Source organism: Ambystoma mexicanum, chromosome 1q (assembly GCF_040938575.1).
Source record: "Ambystoma mexicanum isolate Mex_15411 chromosome 1q, UKY_AmexF1_1, whole genome shotgun sequence".
Classification (NCBI taxonomy): domain Eukaryota; kingdom Metazoa; phylum Chordata; class Amphibia; order Caudata; family Ambystomatidae; genus Ambystoma; species Ambystoma mexicanum.
In genome coordinates, this window is record NC_090922.1 from 704,599,407 (window position 1) to 704,618,406 (window position 19,000).

Consider the following 19,000-nt stretch of genomic DNA (forward strand, 5'->3'; position numbering starts at 1 on the left):
GAATAGTCACAAATTGGTCTTGAACTGAGAGAGCTTGCAGTTCACAAACTCTACCCCTATAAGGAGTCTTGTAGGTAAGGCCATAAGACTAGCCTTATGCATTGGTTCAAAAGGAGGTCCAATTAATCTTGTGAGAACAACATTAAAATCCCATCCGGGAGTTGGGTTGGAAATAACAGGGTGAAGTCTCTTTACCCCTTCCATAAAAGCCTTAATCACATGAATCTCACCATGAAACCTTGCTCTGAGATGTGGTATACGTAGAGAGGGCGCAAGGTGGACCTTCAGGGAATTCAACACAAGTCCCGAGTTTAAAAGGTGCGTTAGATAAAGGACTATGGGCCTCATTACAAGTCCGGCGGTAACCTGAACACAGTTTTCTGCCGCCTGATATCCCGGTGCCACCGGGACATTACAAGTTCCGACGGCCTGGGATATCAGGTGGTGGAAAAAGTTAGTCCCCATTCCCATGGAGCCCCATAGGACTACATGGGAGTGGGGACACGGAAGCACCGGCACCGTTGCCAATGGTGCCGGTGCTTCTGTGACAACTCTGCTTTCCGGGGCCGTTGCGCGCGACAGGTCAGACCTGCCAGAAGCAAAGGCCCAGGAGAGCAGAGTTGCAGTCTGCCGGTCCGGAACCGGTGCTGGTACGTTGCTACCGCCACCCTTATTTCCGGACCGGCAGACTCCTAATGAGGCCCTATATCTTTAGGTGAACAGTTAATAGGGTTGATGTTTTTAGTATTGCACCAAATGACAAAATGTTTCCATTTATTGGAGTAACAATGTCTGGTGTTAGGTTTTGATGCCTCTTTAAGTATGATTGTACCTGGATGCGTAGTCTGGACATAAGGCGTTCTCCTTTAACTGTACAGGGCAGAAAACTACACTTATTTTTTACCTCTGCTGGTATTGTGTTCTCATGAACAGACACGATTCTTTGTAATTGCTTCTTACCACTTTTATTTGTTTTTTCTCCCCTGGTTTCTATTTTATTTTTTTGGCTCGTGCCCCCTTTGCAAACCTCAAATGAAATGTTAGGCGCACGCCTCATGCACCTTATGTACTCTGAACTAGTGCAGTTTGTTAGCTTCTGCCCAACCTGCCTGCAAAGAGCATAAAATACGGAGATTACTAAAGCTCTCTGGTTTCGGATCCAGGCTATTGTTTGTGTTCACTCATTGCTTCCTGGGTAGGTTTGGGTTCTATAAATCCCATACATAAACTTAATTTTTAGTAATTGTTTAAAATGTATGTATTCCTAAATGGCGATGTGGATTGGGCCTCTGAATATATTGCAATCTACTGTGCTTATAATGGATTTTCCTTGGGCACACCTGAACCCATCCCTCTTAATGCAAACATGTTTAACACATTGGCTAATAACTATGAAACGTGTACTGTCTTGTAACACAATGTTCAAAGTCAAATCCCAATGCTTTTCCGTTTGTGTCATTATAGGAAACGGTTTGACAAGGCAGAAGCAGAGTACATAGCAGCAAAGTTGGATCTCCACAGAAAGACTGAGATAAAGGAACAGTTGGCCGAGCACCTGTGCACGATTATTCAGCAAAATGAGCAACGGAAGGCCAGAAAACTAGAGGAGTTAATGCAACAGCTTGAAGTCGAAACCGATGAAGAGAAGTTGGAACTTGAAATCGAAGTTGAGCAAATGCTGCAGCAACAGGAGATTGAGGCAAGGAGGCAGGCTGTACAAGCAAATGCAGTTACTAGTCCTCCAACAGTGGAAGAAAGCATTGCTCCACCCTCCACAGCAGTGGAAGCGGAAAGCAACAATACGGTCGCTTCATTAAAAGTGACAGAACAGCCTGCAAATAGCCCACAAGACAATGTCCCTAATGATTTGCAAGAGCAGGCAAAAGCAGGATCTAGTGAAAGTATGGTGGGAGCTGCTACATGATTTCCTTCAATAATGTGATTTGACATCTTCCTGCGAAACCTGTTCAGCTCCTGTGCATGTGTCCTCTCTACCCATTAATGGTTTACATTCCGAATGAATAGTTTCCGTTCTCTTGGCTAAACATCCAGGTATGAGGCTACCAAGGGATATGCAAATAAATCATAGATATGTTGTCACATTGTTCGTTTGGTTGAGGCCTACAGCATTCTGGCCCTACTTTGCACGTATTTGCACTTCAGACTTGATCTGGTTCTGTGTATTTTTCTTATTGGTTAACTGTATCCATATTGATTGGGTATTTTATTAGTTTGGGATGTAACCCTCTTTGTTTCTAAGTGAATCTATTTTCAGTGTTCTATGTGTCTAGCCATACTTTTATTGTTATAAGCAGAATGTCTTTGTTTTCGTGTAATGCCATTTAAAAAAAAAAAAACACTACTGCTAAAAGTATTACATCAGCTCCCCGTTTTCCAGCTCTTGTTTAAAAATAGAATAATTTGTTGAAATGCAAGGCATCTATACATTCTTAAGAACGATAGATTTACTAGTTATTGTAAAATATATAATGCATCTTACAAAATGTTAAAATTCCCAAAAGTTATTATTAAGCACAATTTAAAGAGACGTGTGCATTTATCTTTGGTTTGTATTTGGCTTGCATTCCTCCATAAAAAAATATGCATTTATTTTTATCGTGAACGATTCCTTAAAATGTTTAGAAAAAAACATTGTAATGTTTCATCTGCTCATTACTCTATAACCTTATATGATAGTGCTTAGTGCTGTAGTGGGCGGTGTACAGACAAATGATCAATCCAAATAATTACAGAATTGAATTATGCGTGCCTGTTCATGGCATGTTTACAGGTTAATCATACATCTGGAAAGAAGAAAGAGCTATGTTCTGTTAAAGATTACTTAGATATTTACAATTTCATGTGTTTTCTTGTCTTTTGTTCCATTTCTTGAACAAATAGTACAAATATTGATACAAAATCTTTTTGACTAATGCAGTCTGTGGGAAAACAGAGCAGAGGTTGCAGAGTTTCACACATAAATTAAAGGCATGCGAGCACACCTTGCATGTATAGTTCACCCATTGCTAATAGCTGTTTACAATTCATGTGTTCTCCATTTTTTTGCTGATTTGGAATATATCATTTAAGGAGTAAAACCTAGCAACATCATTTTCCGCAATATCCTGTTCTGTGGCAGAGTCATATTGCTCCTGAAAGGTAGACTCAAGATTGTGTCCACGTTTAAACTTGCATCGATTTGTTCTTGGGACAATTACAACCATCCAGGAGTTCTAAGGTTCTGTCTTGAGCAGTTATATACACACTCTGTATAGTTAACTTTGGTCTTGGAGATTGTAATTGTATTTCTATTGAATGTCTTATTTGTATTCAAACCTGTATCTGATAACTAATTGTTATTGTTAACACCTAGTACTGTACATCCTTGCAACATGTGTGCTTTCACTCATGTTTTTGGATTGTGGGGACATCTGTTGGTTAGTGTTTCCTTTTTGTTAACACTACGATGGCTTTAAATGCAAATGGTATACCTTACTAATCAAAGCAAATTTAATGAAATTACATTTTATTTAAAACCGTGGAATGATAATTTAGTGTATTACCCTTTAGTTTTAAATTGTGTTGTAGTCTGGTATTAATAATTCATTTGGTTATTATAATAGAATGTGCTTGATTGTTTCATTAATCAAACTGTATGTCTCACTTTGCATGATCACCTTATCCTGTCTCGAAAGGCAATGCCCCCTCTCATGTGATAAGCATGGAGCCACTCACCTAACACCCTTCCAACTGTTTCGGCTGCTCTCCCCTCAGTGCTTTGTCGCCCTTTCAACAGTTATTTTGCCCAAGCCTTTACCTTCATGTCATATAAGACCTATATTTCAATTACTTTAATAAACTTACATTGAGTTTCCCACTATCAATCCCATTTTCTAGATCGTTGGGCCATAGGGCTTTTGTGCCTGTAGCAAACCAGGAACATAAACTGAAAACTTTGATAATGGTGCTCCTTGTGGCAGTCACCTCGACTCTATCTTAAGAAGTCTTTTTGGGAAAAAACACACTCTCGCGCACTCACACTCACATTCTCTCTCACTCACTCACACACACACACACTCTCCTTCCCTGTTTTTCCTAAAGTTTGTACTTTAGTAGCTAGACGGTCATTGAGCAGGTTCCTGATGAAATCCCAACTGATGCCAGGGATTAAATGCAACACCATTGGACTTTCCTAGGGATGAGATCTGCAAGGCTTACATCGCCCACAGTGTTTACGTCTTCAAAGAATATTGCTGTGGGGCTCTGCCTGACTCTAGTGGTGTTGGATCTGACAGAATAGTCCTCCACAGCTACATCTGTCGGGTCCCCTGTAAATCCCTCCTCCTTATGATGCCTCTTCTGTAGGGTTAATAGGTGTGGGAGGCTTAATGCAAAATATGTTGTTGGGGATGAAGGTTATCGAGTTCCCCGAGTTGTGTGGTGTATGCATCTTCCTTTCTGCCATTTCTACTGTATATTGGAATCTTTAAAATGCTTCATTTCACTACTGATTTCATTATTCAGAACTGGGGGCAGAGCTGATTTGACAGAAGGGGCAATTGTGGCCCAGACAGAGACCTTGGAATGTAGAGAATATGGACAAGAAACTGTACCTGCCTGCTATGATATATGAACTGTCCTGCTTTTATCTGTGAAATGATGTAGACAATCATGTTTGCTTATCTTTTAGGGGAGGTAACCTTTAATTGGCAACACAACAAACAGCTGTTAAACTACATATGCCACAAAGTTTGCAGATCTGTAGGAATAAGTACATCATTAATGTGTCTATTGGAAGTATTTGGGAAGCAATAAAATGAGAAGCTAGGACTTGCCTGTGAAACATCTCTCTGATTTTGTGTGTTTTAAGATATGTGCACCCCCTCCTGGTCACAATGTTTACATTCAGTCAGTGGGAGTTTGAGGGATTATTCATTCCTGTTAATGTCTATGTATTTGTTAATCTGTCCTTGATTAATGTGCAATACATGTTGGGTTGTACAAATTTACAGGGTGCTTTAACTTTGTTTACTTTTTTGGAACATTGTTTATATTGAGGTGTAAATTACAAAAGAAATGGGTACACTGTGTAGACTCATTCTGTACCGGATTGTTTTTGATACATTATTTTTCCATCAAAAAATAAACCTAGATGTAATTAAAGAATACATTTATTTAAAAAAAATGCATTGTCTGCCATGTATGCTTACTTTGGGTCCTCTACTTCATAATACTATTTCATGCTATTTGTGTTTCATGTTCAATTGCCATAACCTTATGCATTGGAACAGTTAGTAACTGATTGTTCTTTCTCAATATTGATTTGTAGGGAAAAGGACTTGCCACATTGTATATACCATGCATGCACCAAGTGGTTCTCTATCTATGAATGAAATGCAGACATTCCCTAACCTTCAGAAAGTCCTGGTCCCATTAAAAACATTGATGTACCACTGTGCTCCCTCTTTGCTAATGAAACCCCAAAGCTGCAAAAATGTTAAATCCCATACAAATTACTTATCCATGAACTTGTGGAGAATGTTCAGTTTAAACATTTTCGATCTGTGACCGCCTCCCCATATTCCAGACTACTGAAGGCACGCCCCTGCACAGTCATACTAGAAAAAATACAGCCCGCTAGGGAAAAAGACCCCAAGACACGCTTGCAAAGTTAACAAGTATTTATTTCTACAAAAGAGAAATGCATCAGCAAAGAACTCTGCTGCAGCGGAACTTTCTGAGTTCCGTAGGGACATGCAGCACATTATAAGCTCAAAAGATGTCACTAATGACGTCATGACATATAGTACAATTCTACAATACGGCTTGGAGGGGCCCTATACGTGTAGGAGCCTGCTCCATATGGGATGCCAGGCCATTGGTCCGTCTTCATCAGTCCATCTCGTTCCATGTGGGCACTGCTGGAGTCATCATCCAAGGTGAAGTTGGCCTAACAATGAATTGGCTACTAACACAAACCATGTTATTTTATTGTTGTAACAAGTACCTGGAAGATACAGGGATGGGCTCGTGGGGGGAGCTGAGGTCACACTAACACACATGCTTCACTCGCTCTCAGACGGATCGGCAACTCCCAAGGTCCTCCACCTTCGTTTTTAGCTATAAATTATTGCCACCCTGTACCTCACTGCACAAATCCCATTTATGAAGGCATGATCGCCTTGCCTTCTGATCTTGGTGATCGATCAAGGGGTGTGAACGTTTTATGGTTGATGGTCTGGGTTCGGATGGTCCTGTGGCATGCAGGGGTCTCAGGATAAAAGCATTGCAAAGCTGTATTTCTTGTGGGTGATCATTGGGGGCAGGAGGGCCTTGCTATCTGTTCCGTGCGATGGTACTGCCAAGAGGCTCTCTGCTTCCTTCTCATGACCTTGCAGGGCGCATTCTTACCAGGGCGTGCAGGCCTGTAACTTCTAGGACAATGGAGGAACTTTTAAACTCAGAGAGACTTGACAGCGGTGGCAAGGGTAGGGTGGTGTTTGCGCTCATGCAAGGGATCTAATACTAACGCACATAATGGTGTTCGCTGTGCTTGGTCCTAATTCTAAGATGGCTGCTGTTCGCCAAGATGGTGTTTACACCTACATCTGCCATATAGCTTGTAATGCATACACTAAGGTGATTGTGCACCCCCCTGCTCCCTGGATGTACTCTATTAGCGTTTAGTTCTTGTTTGGTATCGCCTAACAAGAACTCTCTCCTTCCCAACCCTATGCCTATTTGTCTGATGCAACAATGAATCAAATTCCATCGTCTTGTGCATTCCTTTCACCTAATTTTAGGCTTTTGCAAGTCACCAGAAGTTCAACTTTAAAGAAACGTTAATACATTTGGAAGGATTGTGAATAATGGTACATCTGCAAGCTGCAGAGACTACAGGAAATTAAGCATGCAGACCACATCCGTAGAATGCACGCTCCGTTCCATGCACCAACTTTCCCATGCCGGCCTCAAACTTGCATTCCTGGCTGGGGCTCAGTATTCGCAAATGAGCTTTGCAGACTCCCAAAATGAAAGGGCTTCTCTCCCTACAGTGCCCAAAATCCATCACGCAGCTACTAATGGGGGAGGGGGGAACACATTAGATCAGCGGATGGAGAACAAAGTTTTATCTATTAGAAGTTTAGGGTGTTGTTTGCAAGGATAAAGCAGAACATGTAGAAAGTTCCAAAGAACTCAAAACCATGCTTGCGTAATGCAAAACAGTGCGATGATCAACACTAACTTCTCTTGGTCTCTTAGTGTGGGCAAGTGGCAGAGGAATTAAAAAGCATTTCTTTAATGTGATTTGTACATAAGCTGTATGCCAACAATTTACTGTGTGGGTGCCTCAATGGAAAACGGAAGAATCTGACCAACACAAAGGGTATTGCTAGGCCATTACAATTAACCATTTCCCCCAATACTAGATCGAACTTCATGGTCAGTTGTCTTTTGGTATCTGATCAAACTAAAGTTGTTTCTTTTTTTGTCAGATAAAAACAGTCCTAGAATGACAACTATACAAAGAATACCTTAAGTAGTTTGTGTTCACTTCCCTTGTGAACTGCAAGTACTTGTTGTTTGTAAGAGTGACAGATTAAAGCCAAACTTCTTGAAGCACGAGTACCAACATTCTCGAGCAGTCTGACTTATTTGTTTGAATAGTTTGAAGTCTTTTGCTGTGGGAAGTCTTCTGGTCCTTGGTGGTGGTTAATTGGTCAACCGGTTAGGCTGGTAGTCTAGGCCTATGCACACAATTTTCATTTGGATTGTCTTATATTATGCAATTGCTGGATTAAGCTGTCTTTAGTTCTGACAACTAGTTGAATGTTGTCAGTATAAGTCTTGTGAAAGATTGCAGCATTGTTGCAAGGGTCGATAAGTAGCAAGTCAAAAGCCAGGAAAGTAACAATAAGCGCTGCTCTACTCTGCAAAGTGATGGGGAAGTTTGGAGACATGTGTATCTATTTTTCACTGAGAAGAACTGTCTTTGGTAACCGACTTGATCCAGCATTAATCCTGGCCTTCTAGTCCCATTAAGGTTTCAAATCTGTCAACACTATATATTATGATTAACTGTCTGTATTCTGCTGACAGGACTAGCAGAATCTGGAAGGATTTCTCATGCCTTTCAAAGTATGGCATCTTTGATGTCTAGCATAGTGTTTACATCTGTTTTGATTGAAGCCCTTCTTACCTGATGCAACAGGCCAGGTGACTTGCTATATGTTTGAAGTAGAGTTGTAGTTAATCCTTACAGTATCCTTGCGAAAAATGGAAGTTTGGAAATATGCCTGCAATTACCTAATTCTGCTAGTTTTTTGTTTTCCTTTAATTATGGGTTTGATCATAGAAGATTTCAAGGATATAGGATGTTTTAATCTGGTAGCATCTGATTCAGGGAACATTCCACCCACTCCTAACCAGGCACGCACAATTTTCCTTTATTTGATCACATTCTTTTTATGAATCTAGGACCCCAATTTAATAGCATTGATGCCTTACAGCTTCCCTCCCTTTTGGGACAAGAAACACACAGGGTTGCACAGAAGGTCTATTTATTAACGAAATAGAAATAATTGAATCAGTTTAATGATAAACAGTATGTTTCTTCATGAAAGGCCAATGATAAGAAATAACATACTCTTCACCTCAGTTTCCAATGCTACAGTTATAGAAATTGCGTGGACAACAAGTGGATAATAAGTGGTTGTCGTGGTTCTGAAACGCTAGCTGTGCAGTCTTTTTCAGTTGGTCTTGCTTGGAGGTGGAGCGTGTGACCCAGTGTCGCTGCAGACCCTTCAAAATCTGCAAAACAGCACAGAGCTCCACGCGGACAACAAGTGTCTAATAGGTGGTTGTCGGTGTTCTGCTGGGAGACTCTCTGAGCATCATTCCTGTTTATTCCAGACTTGGCATGCCCTGTTATGCCTTAGTAGTAATTTCTGCACGGGTATTATCTTTAACTACATTAACAAAACTGAGACTCTTCTATCTCCACGAACATTGCATTATTCTTATACAGACTTTTGCCCGGCCAGGAGCTCATAGCCTGTAACAAATAGGCAGAGCGCATGGAGAGGGTCTTCAGTGTTTGTGGTGTCAAGGGGTGTGGCTGTCTGGCCCCCACTTGAACAACTTTCCAGACTAACTACTACAAATCAGAAGGAAGGAATCACTCCAGCCTTCTGCGGCCCAGCAGAGGTGAGCGGGAAAGTTGAATAAGGTCCGGAGGGAACAGGCTGGGGTGAAATTTAAGACTACTTTACACAAAGTGTCTCTCAGTGTGGGTTGGGTGATTGGGGATCTAGGTTTGAAGTGGTTGCTGGTACGATCTAATTTCCCACATCTCCTACCCAAAAGAGTAATTCAATATATTCTGTTCAACAAATCAGAAAACGGAGGGACTTAAGGAGACAAGCTAGTGTGTTAGTGCACACTAATTACGATGAAAAGAAAAACCAAAAGGTATCCGCTCAGAAGCGAGGACACGACACAGGGCGCAAAGTTGGAACTGTGTCCCTAGTCAATACGGGAAACCCGCCCAAGGAATTGGCCCCAATTCAGGGCCTCATCGCTAAATTCTTTCCAAACTGTGAAGCGAAAACATATAAACAAGCATTGATGCAAACCCCGGACCACAGCGCATTTGTAATTGAGACTAATCTACAAACTGAAATAATGATGGAAACAAATGCGCATAGTATACCATGATTTGTGCAGTGTCAGGGCCTCCGTTAACCACCATTGAACACCAGATGAGTATTCTACAACCAACTGAAACGAACTGTATAGAAAAAGAATTATACAAAGCAGAAAATAAGACAGATGCCTCACCTGGGTTATTTGATACTCAGGTTACCTCCATATCACATGACTTATCCAACAGTAACTATGAGGAGTGTTTGGAAGACTTGGAGAGGGTGGAACCCACATCGTTGCCCTTTGATGGAGAACTGGCACAGGGGAACAATCATGAAGATGCGAGCATCAGCTCACTTGCAGCCCTAAACATGGTATTCCAATCCTTTTTACGTGTATCACTTGCAGCCCTAAACATGGTATGCCAATCCTTTATACGTTTATACAATGGTGTCATTTGAGGTTAGAGCAAATATGGAAACCCTTGGGGACCTACGCTCCATGATAATGTCACAGCAGATATAAGGAGGTTGGTAGACTAACTAATAAAGGGTCCAGGAAATGGGTACGACGTCCTTTCATCGCGGGCTGTTTTTTCGCGGTGTTTTTTTATCGCAAATATTTTGCCGAAAAAAAAGTTTTTTTGGTGGGTTTAGAAAAATATATAGATTGGGTGTGGGTATAAAAGAATATATAAAAAATAAAAGGCGAAGGGCGGTTTGGGGGGAGGGGACCAAAAATCCAGCGAAAAAACATTTAGCGATGAAATGACATGTCCAGGAATGTATGAGCAAAATCTTAAAGCGCAGAATGCAAATAGATCATTGGATTTAACAAATGGTCAGAATCCAAACAACCCCAAATTACAAAGCCTTATTAAAAACGGTAAATTCTAGAACTCGGCCTGTGAAAAGGGCCAACCCTGGAGAATCAACTTGTCAATGTGGCACAAAGCAAGGAATCCTGAAGGACACAAAGAGAGTACCCAATGGCGGGCTTGAAGGATGAGTATCAATGGCAACAGATAAAAGAAAATGATCACAAGTTATTGAATATGTGGAGAAAAGTAATCTACCATTGCCTAACACAGAGATCTGGCAAATAAAAACATTTGTATAAGGAAGAGGACCTGCGTCCAGAGTCTGCAACCTTGATGACTAGGTGAAATCACACAACAACTCTGGATGGAGCGGAACTGAAGGGAGGCCTCAGAGGCCTATCATTTTCTAGTCGGTATTTGATGAAGAAAGAAGTACTCTAAATAGAACAAGAATCTTGAATCTACTTGCTACAGTGCCCGCCTTAAACTCCATTTCCTCTGTCAATTGACAATTTGTACATCTGTATGACCGAGAACACTTGGGAAAGTGTTCTGTGTTCTTTGCATCGAAAGTGGTGGAAAATGTACTGCATATACACTAGGAAGACCTACTACTAAAAGGATATGAGAGCTACCCCCATGGCGGTTCTGAGCAAAGTAATCCGCTCAGTAAGAAAGAATCTAACATTTACGAGACACTTTGAGAACGACCATCACAGGAATCTTTCAAATGCTCAACTATCTTCCGGATGGGAATGGCTTCCCAGTGCCCTGCCAGGAATCCCAGTATGCCGACCAGGTTTTTAAAAACCGGCTCTTGAGTTGGAATTCGAGGGGATTTAATTCTTTCATACAGAAGAATCAATATGAGAATCTTAAGGACATACGATTTCATACTACTACAAGTGACATGGCTCACTAGTTGTCCTCTGTTGGATGGTTTCCTGCTAAATCACCAACCAGCCAAGAAAGGTGACCGAGGGCGCCCCTGGGCGGGCTTGTTAACAGCAATAGCAAATGGGCATGGACATTTGATTAAAAAAAATGGAAATGCAATTCAGAAGCAGTCCTGGTAACTGAAATAATAGACTCAAATCGAATTATTCTGATCCACATGCTAATTATAAACATCTATTATAATCCAACGCAATGTTCACTAATTAAGACACTGGATGAACTGGAAAATATTCTGCTGGGCTGGGATCAGTCAGCCCCTCTCTGTCCCATAATTATGGGTGGACACTTGAATTGCTAATGCAGTATTGGTGATAAAGATTTAAACCCTGATTCACAGAACGTTTTCCTATGGGATTGTGCCATTATAAAGCGCCTCTGTGAATCAGGCCCTTAGTCTTTGTTGACGAAGTGAATACCAAAGTCCTAGATCAATCATGTAATACTTCTAGTAGCACCTCCACGGGTAAATCTTGGTCTGCTTTCCTTCTGAGATGGGGTTTTGTACAAACAAATCTGATGTTTGATTGGGGGGGGAGAGGTACCCGCGTGGCAAAACATGGGGGCCAGCTCTGTATTCAATTACTTAATATTCACATTCTTCAAAAAAATGAGTATATAGACATCTTTGATACTATACCAACAACAGCAAGTGATCATGTTATGTTAAGATTAGAAGGAAAAATAGGAATTGTGAAAATGTTACAAAACAAATCTAATAGTCGCTGGGAATAATAGGTTAAGTCAAACAGGAAATCCCCATATTGCCAACATCAGACTGGGTGCCTCATTATCAGAAAGTAAGAAGGAAAGAGTGACCCAGTTCTCCAGCATGGGGTCTGGCATGGATTCACATACTCATGAATATATTCCCCGTAGTCAGGCCGGAAATCTTCGGTAAAGAAAAAATTAGTATCAGTTTCGTTTCTGATCTCTTTCTCAGTAGTAACCAATCAATGGTCTCTGGGTCATACTGCCCCAGCCAATGACTGCCCTCTCCCTAACCCTGCCTCTGGCAGCCATCCTCAGATTTTTACCGCACGCTCAAGTTTTGGGAGTCCTTGTGTTTAGCTCTCGAGCTTTTGCTGCGTTTTCACTCTTTTTTCAAAGAGAATTTCTAATTTTTCAGTCAAATAGAGCCTCAAGCTAGACCGTCTCTACATCCGATTAACGGGGATCCGTGTTGGATTTTTCTGCGCCCCTCAAGGGTGAAGATTTCGTTGAGTTACGCTTCTTGGAGGAGTCCAGGAGTTTCTGCGGCCTAGGAGAAAGGAAGCTCGACGCCCGGAAAGCTGTTCAGGGTTTGCCCTGGATGCCAGCTGCAGAATGTGTTCAAGGAGGACGAGCACTCGAAATGTCTCTACTGCCTTCATGAGGACAAAACGCATGTGGAGAAGGACTGTGCGTTTTGCAGGAACATGTCGGAATGGACCATCAGGGACCAACGCCTTCGTCTCTCCAACTGGCTCGAAGGAAAGAGACCATCAGGTGAGAAGAAGAAGAAGTCCGAGCGGTCTTCTAAGTCCTGTGAGGGCGCCCCGGCGACGGGGGCCCAACAGAAGGCAAAGCACCGCGTGTCCGTGGGCACCGGGAGCACCAAACGGTCAGGCTCCTCGGCTGCCAGGCAGGGCGCATCCTCTCCAGCGCCATCAACCACGAGCCAATGCTCTGGCTCAGGGAAGAGGAAGGCCGAGAACCCGGCGAAGCTTCTGGAGAGGCCCCGGTCGAGCTCAAGGATCCGGCCAAGGGGGAGCAATGCGGTGACCCTCCCCCCGAAGGTGAAGGCCACAGGCCCACATAAGGTGGTAAAGGCCTTGATTCACCCGGCCAAGGCCTCTATTGAGGAAGTCGCGGCGGCCCTTGCGCAGCCTGTGGAGGATACACCAGTGGAGGTGACCTTGTGGCCCAGAGTCTCCCTGCCTCCGCGGAGGGAAGCCTCTTTCAGACCCATCGAAAAGACCCCTGTGAAGACCCCGGCAGAAAAAGAGGGGGGGCGGTGGCCATGGTGGACACGGACACAGCATCCTAGGAGGAGCTGGTAGAAGTCCTAGAGGGCCTCGACGAAGGCGTCCAAGAGGCCCATTCCCACGGGAGGGATCCCGACAAAGGTGACGACGAGAGCGGCACCGGCGAGGGTCCTAGTCACCCGTCGCTTCCGTAGCCGCAGGACAACTCGGCGGCCATTTTGTTGGCAATACAATCCTTATGTTCGGAGATAAGGACGAGATTGCCCTTACCACCGACGGAGGAACCGGAACCAGGCTCGACGGAGGAGCCAGAGCCAGGCCCGGTGGTAAGCCCCCCAAACAAGCGAAGACGGATCCATCCAGCCCCGCCTTTTCAGCCCTCGCGGCCTACTCAACCTTTGCCCACGTCCGCCATCCCTGGGGATGACACAGGAACGGACACAGCCACGACGGGTAACGACGACGACGGCGGTGACAACGGGATGGAGCTCCCATCGCCCCCAGCCCGGGCCTCCCCCCGCCAGACGAGATCGGATCTTTCCATGCAATGATCGCCAGGGAATCCAAGCTTTTTCAGCTCTGCCCCGAAGAGAAGGAGGAAGGTTTCCTTTACCAACGGCGCGAGGCCAAGAGGAAAACCGTCCTCGCCATGCCTCTGCTGGATGACATCTGGGACGAGGTGCTCACCCTCCTCAAGAACCCGTCTATGACGCCTGCCAAGAGGGATCGGTATGAGAAGAAGTACCGGGTCCCCGACGCGGCCATCCCCTGACTCGGTCGTCTTAGCGGGAGCCAAGAAGAAAGCGGGAGAGGGGAGGAATCGGCCTCCACGTCAACTTCCCCGCCGGACAGTGAAGGAAAGAAGCTGGACGCAATGGGACGATGAGTTATCTCGTCGGTGGCAACAACGATTAAGGCGGCCAACGCCCTCGCGATCGTGGCTCGCTACGACAGGGAGTTATGGTACAAGATCGCCCCCCTGTTGGACTCCCTACCGGACGACAAGAGGGCCGAGGCCCTGGAGATCTTGCAAGCAGGCGAAGTGGCGTTGAACCACGCCATTACCGTGGCAACGGACATTGCCGACACCGGTTTCCGCCAGCTAGGCAACAGCGTTTGCCTTAGATGACAAGGGTGGTTCAAGGCGACGGATTTCTGCCAGGATGTACAAGCCAAGGTTTTGGACATGCCATTCGACGGGAACAATCTGTTTGGGAAAACAGTGGATGAGTCCCTCCAAGCCATCAAGGCGGTCACAGAGACCGCTAAGGCCCTAGGCGTTCTCCGGCAACGTAGGCTGTCCTTTCGGAGCACCGGAGGCAAGCAGGGTGCCTCCAAGGGATTCGGCGGTGGCTCCTCTACGTACCGACAAGGGGCCCGCTCCTCGTCGCAGGAAGCCTATAGAGGACGAGGCAAGTCGGGTGGACCCTGCCGTCGTCGCCAGGGAGGCCAAGGCAGTAAGGCGTCCTCCAAGCAAGATTGAACCGACCGTGGTGTCAGGCCCCCACCGACGCACCCCGGTGGGAGGCTGGCTGGCGAAGTTCGCAGCGCGTGGCAGTCCATCTCCACCGACCGGTGGGTGCTGGACGCCCTTGCCCAGGGGCACGCCCTCGAATTTCTAAAAAAGTGCCCCTGCATTCCACCCGTGGCCAGGAAGGAAAATCACGTCCCTCAACTGCTATTGGAGGTAAGGGCGATGCTCAAAAAAGGTGCCATCGAGCTCGTCCCGAAGAGACTCCGGGGCTCTGGAGTATACTCAAGGTACTTCCTCGTGAAAAAGAAGACCGGAGGATGGCGACCCATCCTGGACCTTCGGCGACTGAACAAGTACATCAAGGCACAGAAGTTCTGGATGGTCACCCTCCAGCACGTGCTGGGACAGCTGGAGGAGGGTGATTTCTGGTCGTCATTGGATTTGGAGGATGCATACTTTCACATCCCCATTTTAAAAGGACACCGAAAGTTCCTCAGGTTCGTGGTCCAAGGGCGGCACTACCAGTTCAAGGCCCTCCCGTTCGGACTGAAATCGGCACCCAGGGTTTTCACCAAGTGCCTCGCTCCAGTGGTGGCGCGGCTGCGCCTACATGGGATCCACGTCTACCCCTACCTGGACGATTGGCTCATCCCCGCAAGGACAAGGGAGCTCGCCGTGGAACACACAGCGAAGACCGTCCAGCTACTCACGGACCTGGGGTTCTCCATCAACTTCCCTGAGTCCCACCTGGTCCCCTCACAAGTCGTGATTTCTGGGAGCCAAGCTCGACACAGTGGCGCGTCTGGCCTCACCGTCGGAGGAAAGAACAAAGGCCATCCTGGGCAAAGTGCAGCGTCTGCTGGCCACGGACGTGGTCAAGATGAGGTCCATCAAGTCCCTCCTCGGGATGATGTCCTCTTGCATATATCTCGTGTGCCTGTGCAGGCTTCGGATGCGCCCTCTACATGAGTTCTCGACACCCGCTGGATAAAGCAACGGGCAGCTTCGAAGACAGGATCCCTCTCAATGAGACCTTCTGTCGAGCGATCCGGTGGTGGGGCACCCGCATTCATCTGGCAGCAGGAACATATTTTCAGACCCCCGCCCACCAGGTGATGACGGATGCCTCCCTGGAGGGGTGGGGAACGCACACCAGATATCTTCACGCGAGAGGCCTTTGGCTCCCGGAGGAGAAGCCGCTCCACATCAACATCCTGGAGCTCCGGCCGGTGTTCTCGGCCCTCAGGTCCTTTCTCCCCTCCCTCAAGGGCAAGGTTGTGAGGATCCTCACCGACAACACCACCACAATGTTTTACATCCGGGAGCAGGGCGGAACCAGGTCCCTAGCCCTATCCAAGGAAGCCCAGGATCTGTGGCATTTGGCCGTTGCTCAAGGGATGTTTCTGGTGCCGTTTCATCTGGCAGGGATAAAAAACGCCATCGCCGACTCACTCAGCAGAGATCTGCGCTCGTGCCACAAGCGGGAACTACGCCAGGACCAAGTGGACGACTCTTTCAGCGATGGGGCAAACCCCAGATCGACCTGTTCGCGACGGCGACGAACGCCAAGTGCCAGAGGTTCGCTAGCAGGTTTCCCCAAACGAGGAGCATGGGTGATGCTTTCTCGTTCCCTCCGTTGCTGCTCCGACTCGTCAACCAGCTCAAGAAGTCCCGGTGCAGGATGATCCTCCTCGCACCGGCGTGGACGAGACAGATCTGGTTCCCGGACCTTCTGGACTTGTCAGTGTCCCCACCAGTCAAGCTGTCGGCGGACGCAGATCTTCTCTCCAGAGAAGGAGGCGCCATTCTTCATCACGACCCAGAGTCGCTGAACTTGCAGGCCTGGCTCCTGCAGCACTAGAGTTTGGAGGGTACGATATCCCGGCCGACTGCAGAGAGGTTCTTGCGAAGGCCAGGGCGTCCTGAACTCTCAAGTGCTACGGACATAAGTGGAAGAGGTTCTCTATCTGGTGCCGGGCACAGAAGATCAACCCTCTGCGGATTACGGCCCCTCAAGTATTGCCGTACCTACTGTCGCTAGCCAGAGCTGGACTATCTCATGCTTCAATCAAGATACAGCTGGCAGCGATTTGCCGATACACCAGGACTACAGGGCGGTCATCCCTGTGGTCTCATCGCCTGGTTAAGGAATTTATGAAAGGAATGTTTCGATCATTCCCGCCGTGAAGGCACCAGCCCCGGCATGGGAGCTCAACGTGGTGCTGACCAGGCTCATGGGTCCGCCAATCGAGCCGTTGCATTCGGCCCCATTGAAGTTTCTGTCGTGGATCAGCGTTCCTGGTGGCCATCACCTCTGCACGATGCGTGGAAGAAATCCAGGCGCTATCCTGCAAGCCTCCATACCTGACCTTTCATGATACAAGGGTAGTGCTGAGGACGCACCCCTCCTTCATGCCCAAGGTGCCGTCGGACTTCCATCTCAATGAGCCCTTGGTGTTACCAGTTTTTTTCCCCGTCGCCTTCGTCGCCGGCCGAGAGGACTTTGCACTCGCTGGATGTAGCTAGAGCGCTGAAGTTCTACGTGGACCGAACAAAGAGTTTTCAGAGGACATCACAGCTGTTTGAACTTTGGACCTGTGAACCAAGGGAAGGCTCTCTCGAAGGCTTCCATTTCCAGATGGCTCTCCGGCTGCATCATGCACTGTCATCGGTTGGCAAACCGACCGTTGCCTGGCCGTCCGAGAGCTCATTCGACCAGAGCTATTGCTGCAACCACTGCGTTCTTGTCTGGTGTGCCCCTGCTGGACATCTGCAGGGCTGCTACGTGGAGGTCGACGCACACCTTCACGGGATTCTACTGCGTCAACCGGGATTCCAGGGAGGAGTCTAGGGTCGGCCAAGCAGTGCTGCGCAACCTGTTTGCCTAAGGTGAGCCTGGTGAGGAGGTAAGAAATGCTTAATGTTGAGCCTTTGCCACTTCCCGTGGTTGTGCATGTGTGTACTACTATGTATTCTTATATTCATGAGCATGTGAATCCATGCCAGACCCCATGATGTTCTCCAGCATGGGTCTGGCATGGATTCACATGCGAACCCTCCCTCCTACCCCTCTGCGGCTCTTCACTTGGTCATACTGCCACTTCACGTGCTACCAAATCTGAGGATGGCTGCCAGAGGCGGGGCTTAGGGAGAGGGCAGTATGACCCAGAGACCAGTGATTGGTTACTACTGAGAAAGACAGATCAGAAACGAAACATACTGATTTTTTTTCTTTACCGAGGATTCCCAGCCTGACGACGGGGAATATATTCATGAGCATGTTGAATCCATGCCAGACCCATGCTGGAGAACAACAGTTCCAGGTAAGTAACTTGTTCCTTTGACGACTTCCCCTCCGTCCTTAGCAAACTGATAATCCCTCCAAAAAGGGGGTGCAACAGTATATGCAGACTTCATCCCGAAACACAGAAACATATTCAATGCACAAATAAATGCAAAGAAAAAGGCTCTGCGGCCACCATTAAAGCACTGTCCACCCAGACTCCTAAATTAAACAACATGGAGATACTAAAGAGGCCATTAATTGCAAAAAGGTTAGATCAGGGATGGTTGAAGACACACAGGGTACAATCATACATAATAAAAAATCAGATATTATTTAAATATATTATTGCTAAGGATTTAAAATGCAACATTTTAACCCATTATTTAAAAAAGATTCACGGGCGGAAAACCCCCCACGAAACCCCATTGATTGGTTCGGGCTACCTCGCTGCGCTTGGTCGCTATGGCATTTATGTGGGAAATATCTATGCCCCTTCACTTAAAAAAATTCACCAGCTTCTACTGGCCCTCGGACTGTGTTGGGAACAGGGTGGGAGAGCCCAGGGACTGTGGTGGGAGCAGGTTGGGCGGGAGCACTGGAATAGTGGTGGCAGCAGGGCGGGCAGAGCCCAGGGTCTGTGATGGGGTGAGGAGAGCCCATGGACTGGGTAGGAGTGGGATAAGGGAGCCCAGTGACTGATGGGAGCAGGTGGGGAGCCCAGGGACTATACTGGGAGTAGGTTGCGGTGTTGGCACGCAGTAGTTCATTGCCATTTGTACATGCTGTCCATTTGGCATTTTTTGGGGTGGCCCGGCTTGCCCAAATTTTGCTTGGGGGGGGGGGTGGGGTTGGGG

General features: G+C 46.5%; 1 protein-coding gene across 2 annotated transcripts in view; it reads left to right on the plus strand.

Annotated features, from left to right (window-relative positions):
• GORAB (golgin, RAB6 interacting) overlaps window positions 1-5,185 on the plus strand; it is a 156,489-nt gene extending 151,304 nt beyond the window's left edge. For both annotated transcript variants that reach the window (XM_069641310.1, XM_069641311.1), the window contains one exon: window positions 1,465-5,185. In XM_069641310.1, the coding sequence (XP_069497411.1) occupies window positions 1,465-1,924 (460 nt within the window). In that variant the 3' untranslated portion in view covers window positions 1,925-5,185. The remainder of the gene's footprint in view (window positions 1-1,464) is intronic.
• The last annotated feature ends 13,815 nt before the right edge of the window (window positions 5,186-19,000 follow it).